The 9,213-nt window shown below is 42.1% G+C and overlaps 2 protein-coding genes and 1 long non-coding RNA gene across 3 annotated transcripts in view; all 3 read right to left on the bottom strand.

Annotated features, from left to right (window-relative positions):
* LOC121867680 overlaps positions 1-237 on the bottom strand; it is a 794-nt gene extending 557 nt beyond the window's left edge. The window contains exon 1 of the long non-coding RNA XR_006089212.1: positions 191-237. This is a non-coding gene — a long non-coding RNA (uncharacterized LOC121867680). The remainder of the gene's footprint in view (positions 1-190) is intronic.
* A 1,288-nt stretch (positions 238-1,525) lies between these two features.
* Positions 1,526-3,107, bottom strand: LOC121867679 (vegetative cell wall protein gp1-like). Its single transcript, XM_042367698.1, has 3 exons — positions 3,080-3,107; positions 2,836-2,907; positions 1,526-2,667 (listed from the first exon to the last, which is right to left on the bottom strand). The coding sequence occupies exons 1-3, from the start codon at positions 3,089-3,091 to the stop codon at positions 1,894-1,896; spliced, it is 858 nt and encodes a 285-aa protein (XP_042223632.1). The 5' UTR covers positions 3,092-3,107; the 3' UTR covers positions 1,526-1,893.
* Positions 3,108-5,426: 2,319 nt separating this feature from the next.
* Positions 5,427-8,165, bottom strand: LOC121867657 (cuticle protein 8-like). Its single transcript, XM_042367673.1, has 3 exons — positions 8,154-8,165; positions 7,977-8,015; positions 5,427-6,227 (listed from the first exon to the last, which is right to left on the bottom strand). The coding sequence occupies exons 1-3, from the start codon at positions 8,163-8,165 to the stop codon at positions 5,769-5,771; spliced, it is 510 nt and encodes a 169-aa protein (XP_042223607.1). The 3' UTR covers positions 5,427-5,768.
* Positions 8,166-9,213: the final 1,048 nt, after the last annotated feature.

Genomic DNA, 9,213 nt, shown 5'->3' with positions numbered 1-9,213 from the left:
AGCACTTACAGACACTGTACTCGATCACCTTCACTTCCTCAACTGTAACGTCAGGTGCTTATGTATCGAACCAGTGATCCTTAGGAATACAAGTAAGCGTTGTAGCCACTCAACCACTGCACACAAGACCAAATTTACCTAACCTAACCCATTTTTTCACACACACACACGTACAGGGATGTTAGTATACCTTGAGTGCCATGATGGGAGGTGTTGACAAGACGAGAGCTGACCACTGACTGACACTCGGGTGAAAACATCGTCAGCTTTTATAGTTGGCGCCTCTGACCTGACCACAGCCCGACCTCGTTAAAGGGAAGATGCGGTCGTCTTGTCTCTCCTTCTATACTCTCTCTCCTTCTATACTCTCTCTCCCTCTCTCCCTCCCTCCCTCTCCCTCCCTCCCTTCCTCTCCTTCCCCCTCCTCTACTTTAAACTGACCTAAAATCCCTTAAAAAAACAATATACCTAAATGAGAAACCTTAACCACTGTAGTGAAGATAAGGTCAATACTTCAGTTCTCTGACCACGGAAGTACACGCCACTGTCATCATTTAATTCCATAAATATTCGTTCACTAAATCCTTCCCATAATACTTCAATAACAATTAAATACTCTCAATTCTCATATCATAGCCGCCATCTTGGAATCAATTGTCTTATCTAAATTCTGATTGGTTGAAAGTTTGAGATTTGGCGCCAAATAATGTAAATAAAGTTTTGCGCGGGTAATATACTGCCATCCACTAGGTCCTCTAATTACTCCTGACGACGCAGTTGATGTGGGAGCCAATTAAACTTAACCACAATTAGAGAGTTGAACGAGAGGTATGTCGAGGTCTTACGTACACATACATATACGTACACAGATATATACGTACATAAAATACATCTATATACACACACACATACGAATACGTTATAGATATATAGTTTTATGCAACCGTATATATACACACCCACCCACACCCCCACACCCACACACCCCACCCACACCCCCCACACCACTCCCCCACACCCACCCACACACACCCACCCCACTCCCCACACCCACCCCACCCACACCCCACACCCCCCACACACACACCCCACACACACCCCCACACACCCACACCCCCCACACCCCTCAAGGTCAAGGTTATTACCACTCCCCACACTCTTCACTCCCTAATTAGGCTCCAAACTGTCATTATCTTCACTACAAAACACTCACTCTCTCTCGGCTTACCTTAAGGTGGTTTTTTTCGTCTGGTTTTGTGGTGATTTATTGTAATTTTTTTAGTTTTTATTTATTTATTTTATTTAATATTTTTTGTTTTTTATTTTCATTTTATTTATTTTTTATTTTTTTTTATTTTTTTTACCTGATTTAATTTTTTATTTTGTTTTTCTTGTGTGTGTGTATGTGTGTGTGTGTGTGTGTGTGTGTGTGTGTGTATGTGTGTGTGTGTGTGTGTGTGTGTGTGTGTGTCCTAACAAAACAGACAAACAGACCCTTCACCAATACAGGGATTTAAAACACCGATAACAATCATAACATTTATTCAGACACAAAAAAATAGGCCTAGTTAAATATCCATCACATTTCCAATAGGCCTAAACATTTTTATTAATTATTTCTTAGTCTTCCACATTAAGATCTGTCTGAAATAGGCCTAGTTAACCCACATTCCACACATAGGCCTAAGTTATTTTCAATATTTTCTCCGTCTTCAATATTAAGATCTGTTTAAAATAGACCTTGTAAGTTACGTTAGACTTTGGTTAGACTTTGGTTAGGTTACGTTAGATTTAGGTTAGGTTTTGGTTAGGTTCGCGATATGGCAGGATATATAAGAACGGGTCATATAGAAGAGGATAGAACAGGATATAGGAAGAATTTGGGACTGATTACTAGGGTCTATAGGGACTAGGTCTATAGGAACTGGGGTCTGCTGGGAAATACACCCCAAAATAGGAGTGGGGTCGAATTGGGGAAAAAATGGGGGGAGGGGGAGGTCGTGGGTAGGGCCTCTTAAATTGGGACTTCCGTGGCTTGGGATGGGCTGGGACTGGCTTGGGATGGGTTGGGACTGGCTTGGGATGGGTTGGGACTGGCTTGGGATGGGTTGGGACTGGCTTGGTGGGACCAGAAGGATAGACTGGGGCGGGTGGATAGGTGGGTAATGGGGCGGGTGCGGGTGCTGGCTTTTTAGGGGCAGTGTCTGGCTTTGGAGGGGCAGGAATTGGCTTGGGAGGGGCAGGTGGGAAGGTGGGTATTGGGGCAGGGGGAGAGGCAAGTGGTGGCTTTGGAGGGGTCGGACCCGGCTTTGGAGGGGTAGGACCCGGCTTTGGAGGGACAGGACCCGGCTTTGGAGGGACAGGACCTGGCTTAGAAGGAACAGAACCCGGTTTACTGGACACATAACCCGGATTACTGGACACAGGACCCGGCTTATAAACAGCAGGTACATTATCAATCAGAACTAAGCCATCCCTCTTGTAGGACACCTGAGCCTCGTAGCCATCCTGATTGGCAGTGTACCTGACCACCTGGACCCGCCCATCAGGTAACATGACGTGGTATTCCCCTAACGTCTGAGTGGCTTCCCGTGTTTCCTGATGGCTGAAGTCAACAGCTGTAGGGTTATGTTGGACGCCGTACCTGTAATTATACCTGGCGGGTACCTGTAGGGGGGGAGGGAGAGAGGTAGTTAGGTGGTGGGGGGGGTGAGGTAAGGTTGGGTGAGATGGGGAGATGATGGGAAGTCGTAGGTTTATTTCATTAATTTATTCATATATATTTTTACCCCCACCCACCCCCTCCACCCCCCTCCCCACGACCTTGTAACTTACCCCTGGATGGTCGTCATATTTCTGGGAAGCTGAGTACGACCCCACCATCACGACCACACACCACACTACCACCTGTAAACAGAGATAGAATGTACTGTGTGTGTGTGTGTGTGTATGTGTGTGTGTGTGTGTATACGGTTCACAGAGGGTATATACACACACACATAAACATACATATATACACACTGGTAGATATACACACATAGACATGCACACATACATAAATACACACACACATACACACCCTGAGAGACATCCAAGCCGTGTGTGTGTTTGAGTGAGACTGTCAAGCTGAGAGAACTGCACAGTCTCTTTATAGACGAGAGAGAGAGGGAGAGAAAGAGAGAGAGGGAGAGAAAGAGAGAGATAATGTGTTTGTGTGTCCATCAGATTGTATTGTGTAGGTAATTGTTGATGTCGACAGTGTCTCCTCTTCCTCTTCCTCATCTTCCTCTTCTCTCTCCTTCTCTTCCTCTTCTCTCTCCTTCTCTTCTTCCCCCTTTCCCTTCTCTTCCCTCTTCCTCCTCCTCTTTCCTATTCCTTCTTCACTTCCTCCCTTCCCATCTCCTCCTCCCTTCCATTCTTCCTTCTCCCCCTCCCCCTAACAATCACCCCAACTACATAATTGCCCCGCCATCGTTTCGTCATGTAGTCTACGATACATTCTACCTCACCTGCAGCGAGTTCAGGCATAATGAGGTATATAACAATCACTCGTTAACCTGGGATCTGTCTGTCTGTTTATCTATTCTGTTGTTAGGTTGGGTCAGGTCAGGTCAGGTTAGGTTTGGTCATAAGAACATAAGAAACTAAGGAGTCTGCAATAGGCCGGTTGGTCTGTGCATGGCAGCTCCTGTCGAGAGTTACTACCACTCTCTATCATCCATGAATCTATCTAGCCTCCTTGTAAAACTGTCCAGCATTTCAGCACTTACTACAAAGTTGGTAAGCTTGTTCCACTCGTCCACCACCCTATTTGTGAACCAGTTCCTTCCTATATCCCTCCTAAACCTAAACTTATCCAACTTGAATCCGTTGCTCCGAGTCCTATCCTGCTTGGATATTATAAGAACTTTATCTATATCTCCTTTATTGATTCCTTTCACCCACTTATATACTTCTATCATGTCTCCCCGCACTCTTCGTCTTTCTAGGGAATGTAAGTTAAGTTTCTTTAACCTATCCTGATATGGAAGGTTTCTAAGTCCCGGAATCATTTTCGTCATTCTTCGCTGCACCGACTCCAGTGAATTTATATCCATTCTATAATAGGGGCACCAGAACTGAACCGCATAATCGAGGAGCGGCCTGACTAGCGCAAGATATAGTTGCAATAAGACCTCTGCACTCTTGTTACTTACACTTCTAGATATAAAACCCAATACTCTGTTTGCCTTATTTCGAACATTAACGCACTGTTTTCTAGGCCGTAGGTCCGGGCTTACAAGTACCCCTAGGTCTCTTTCACAAGTCGACTTCTCTAGGTTGATGTTGTTCAGGCTGTATACATTGACAGTATTTGTTCTTCCAATATTCAGTACGCTGCACTTGCTGGTGTTGAATATCATTTGCCATTTTTCTGACCACTCTTGCAGTTTATTTAAATCCTCCTGTAATGCATTTGCATCCTGCCCTGAATTAATCTGCCGCCCTATTTAGGTGTCATCCGCAAACTTGCTTATGTTACTGCTGATCCCAGTATCTAGATCGTTTATGTAGATTATGAACAAGAGTGGGCCTAGTACTGACCCCTGGGGAACCCCACTGGTTACACGGCCCCACTCATATTTAACACCATCTACGCTGACCCTCTGCGTTCTATCGGTGAGCCATGATTTTATCCAATTTAAAACTTTCCCCTCGATACCATGAGCCTTAACTTTTCTCAGAAGCCTCTGATGCGGTACTCTGTCAAATGCTTTGCTAAAGTCTAAGTAAATAACATCGTAATTTTCGTCATTATCTACTACCTCGAAGACTTTCCTAAAAAACGTCAGCAGATTTGTTAGACAAGATTTGCCCTTTGTAAACCCATGTTGAGAGTCGTAGATTAATTTACTTTTCTCTAAATGCGATCGGAGGTCAGGTCAGGTCAGGTTAGACGTAGAGTGAGGGGCGACATGATAGAGGTGTATAAATGGAAGTCAGGGCTAAACAAAGGGGACATTACAAAGGTACTCAAACTATCCAACCAGGAGCGAACTCGTAACAATGGTTTTAAATTAGACAAATTTAGATTTAGGCGTGAAATAGGTAAACATTGGTTTGGAAACAGAGTAGTGGATGAGTGGAACAAGTTACCAAACATCATCATTAACTCTAATACGCTGAATTGCTTCAAACATCAGTAGGGTGGATGGATATATGAGCGATAGGGGTTGGGTGTAAACGGGACTGTCCAATATAGACCAATAGACCCGCTGCAGTTTCCTCCATTATTGTGTTCATATGTTTGCACGCCCCTAGCTGACTGTAGATGTATATTGATGAGTTTGTATAGATATGTATGAGTATGTATAAAGGAAGTATATCGCAAAACTATATACATTACTCTAACTCATAAGGTATTGGTATTATATAAACAATTTATAACCATTCGTATATTTATTCTTTAAAGCAGGAAATAATCTCCACCATAGCAATTTCCCAGACGCTGATTGGTTGTTGGTTGCTACCCATTTTTGACGTCCTTAGCAACCAAAACTTTCTCAGACGCTGATTGGCTACTGGTTGCTAAGGAAGTTACGTCACTACATGGCAGATTATAATGACGTATTAATTAATGTTAAAAGCTACTACACATTATTTTACATATGGTAATTAATAGTGTTGTGTTAGTCTCAGGGTGAGGGAGAATAAGGAAGGGTGTTTAGGGAGCCATCAGGGTGAGAATCAGGGTGAGAATGGAATAGGAAGGCTAAATAAGGGAGAGATTATAGGTAAGATTCAATGGGTAGAGAATTATGGGTGTAAGGCAGTGGGTGGGCGTGGGCGTGGGGGTTGTGATATGGTCCAGAGTGATGATAGAATGGGTCAGCATGATATGGGTCAGCATGATATGGGTCAGCATGGTAAGGTTCAGCATGGTAAGGTTCAACATGGTAAGGTTCAACATGGTAAGGTTCTGGGTGGTGAAGAACTGGTGGAGGTGGTGGTGGTGGTGGGCTGTGGGTGTGGGTGTGGGCGTGGGCGTGGATTTGACCTTCGTAAGACACCTGGGCCACGTAGCCATCTGCATCCGCCGTGTATGAGACCACCTGAGTACGACCATCTGGCAGGACGACTCGATAACCACCTGTCGTCTTAGGGCCGTCTCTTGCTTCCTCGTGACTGAAGTCCGTGAGTGTTGGGTCGTGAATCACCCCATAGTTGTACGTGTACTTGGCGGGAACCTGTTGATGTACGTGTTAATAATATTGGTACTTTAATTTGGGAACTTTTAACACTGAGACTCTACCTTAACTAGATACCTTTCACTTAACACTGAGACTCTACCTTAACTAGATACCTTCACTTAACACTGAGACTCTACCTTAACTAGATACCTTCACTTAACACTGAGACTCTACCTTAACTAGATACCTTCACTTAACACTGAGACTCTACCTTAACACTGAGACTCTACCTTAACTAGATACCTTCACTTAACACTGAGACTCTACCTTAACTAGACACTTTCACTTAACACTGAGACTCTACCTTAACACTGAGACTCTACCTTAACTAGATACCTTCCCTTAACACTGAGACTCTACCTTTACTAGATACCTTCACTTAACACTGAGACTCTACCTTAACTAGATACCTTCACTTAGCACTGAGACGCGACCTTAACTAGATACTATCACTTAGCACTGAGACTCTACCTTAACACTGAGACTCTACCTTAACACTGAGACTCTACCTTAACTAGATACCTTCACTTAACACTGAGACTCTACCTTAACTAGATACCTTCACTTAATACTGAGACTCTACCTTAACTAGATAACTTCACTTAACACTGAGACTCTACCTTAACTAGATACCTTCACTTAAAACTGAGACTCTACCTTAACTAGATACATTCACTTAACACTGAGACTCTACCTTAACTAGATACCTTCACTTAACACTGAGACTCTACCTTAACTAGATACCTTCACTTAACACTGAGACTCTACCTTAACTAGATACCTTCACTTAACACTGAGACTCTACCTTAACTAGATACCTTCACTTAACACTGAGACTCTACCTTAACTAGATACCTTCACTTAACACTGAGACTCTACCTTAACTAGATACCTTCACTTAACACTGAGACTCTACCTTAACTAGATACCTTCACTTAACACTGAGACTCTACCTTAACTAGATACCTTCACTTAACACTGAGACTCTACCTTAACTAGATACCTTCACTTAACACTGAGACTCTACCTTAACTAGATACCTTCACTTAACACTGAGACTCTACCTTAACTAGATACCTTCACTTAACACTGAGACTCTACCTTAACTAGATACCTTCACTTAACACTGAGACTCTACCTTAACTAGATACCTTCACTTAACACTGAGACTCTACCTTAACTAGATACCTTCACTTAACACTGAGACTCTACCTTAACTAGATACCCTCACTTAACACTGAGACCCTACCTTAACTAGATACCTTCACTTAACACTGAGACTCTACCTTAACTAGATACCTTCACTTAACACTGAGACTCTACCTTAACTAGATACCTTCACTTAACACTGAGACTCTACCTTAACTAGATACCTTCACTTAACACTGAGACTCTACCATAACTGGACACCTTCACTTAACACTGAGACTCTACCTTAACTAGATACCCTCACTTAACACTGAGACTCTACCTTAACTAGATACCATCACTTAACACTGAGACTCTACCTTAACTAGATACCCTCACTTAACACTGAGACTCTTCCTTAACTAGATACCTTCACTTAACACTGAGACTCTACCTTAACTAGATACCTTCACTTAACACTGAGACTCTACCTTAACTAGATACCTTCACTTAACACTGAGACTCTACCTTAACTAGATACCTTCACTTAACACCGACTACAACACGTAAATAAAGCACTATAACTTAACCTTAATATAACCCGGAACTACAACTTACATCAGGGTATGTTTCGATCAGCTCAGAGAACACTGCCCACTAACGCCACCACCACTGCTGCCACCTGCTCAAGATATAAGAAATAGATAATATAACAGAAATTAAAAAAAGGTTTGTTAACAGATGTAAATGTTGTATCATAGTTAAACCGATCATTTGTCTCTCTTTGTAGCTTACCATAAGAGTCATCGTGCTTCTGCTTTGAGGTGAAGAAGAGCACTGATGCATGGACAGTGTGGTACCCCCTCTTTTATACCTCCCTGAACCTCTGACGTCATAAATTTTGTCTAGTAGTCAAAGCTCATTGGATCAAACTTTCCCCACACTGATACAAAGCCACTGCTCATTGGCTCAAACTTTCCCTACACTAATACAAAATCACTGCTGATTGGTTTAAACTTTCCCTCATTGATACAGGTTGTTTACATTCCCAGCCAATGATTATAGTACTCCGAGCAGTAACCAATCATAATCGTCTTAGTAATCAGTGTAATCATATCATTAGGGGAATAAATTGAGATATTTACAATGTAGTGAAGAGTGCTTACTAAATATTACCATGAAGTTACTGGGTTTACTTCGTTATGTATGATGATTTAACCCCTTGAGTATGATGATTTAACCCCTTGAGTATGATGATTTAACCCTTTGAGTATGATGATTTAACCCTTTGAGTATGATGATTTAACCCCTTGAGTATGATGATTTAACCCTTTGAGTATGATGATTTAACCCCTGGTATGATGATTTAACCCTTGAGTATGATGATTTAACCCTTGAGTATGATGATTTAACCCCTTGAGTATGATGATTTAACCCCTTGAGTATGGTGATTTAACCCTTGGTATGATGATTTAACCTTGAGTATGATGATTTAACCCCTTGAGTATGATGATTTAACCCCTTGAGTATGATGATTTAACCCTTTGAGTATGATGATTTAACCCTTTGAGTATGATGATTTAACCCCTTGAGTATGATGATTTAACCCTTTGAGTATGATGATTTAACCCCTTGAGTATGATGATTTAACCCTTTGAGTATGATCATTTAACCCTTTGAGTATGATGATTTAACCCCTTGAGTATGATGATTTAACCCCTTGAGTATGATGATTTAACCCCTTGAGTATGATGATTTAACCCTTTGAGTATGATGATTTAACCCCTTGAGTATGATAATTTAACCCTTTGAGTATGATAATTTAACCCCTTGAGTATGATGATTTAACCCTTTG

This window comes from Homarus americanus, unplaced genomic scaffold, assembly GCF_018991925.1.
Source record: "Homarus americanus isolate GMGI-L3 unplaced genomic scaffold, GMGI_Hamer_2.0 scaffold46583, whole genome shotgun sequence".
NCBI lineage: Eukaryota > Metazoa > Arthropoda > Malacostraca > Decapoda > Nephropidae > Homarus > Homarus americanus.
Note: the sequence above shows the minus strand (reverse complement) of the source record. Positions and strands in the feature narration are given on the sequence as shown.

Bases quoted from the DNA above. Each gene is read 5' to 3' on its own strand.
- LOC121867679 (XM_042367698.1), bottom strand. The intron at 2,668-2,835 runs GTAAGTTACAAG...CCCCCCCTACAG, and splicing joins AATATGACGACCATCCAGGG to GTACCCGCCAGGTATAATTA.
- LOC121867657 (XM_042367673.1), bottom strand. The intron at 6,228-7,976 runs GTAAGTTGTAGT...GTACATCAACAG, and splicing joins TGATCGAAACATACCCTGAT to GTTCCCGCCAAGTACACGTA.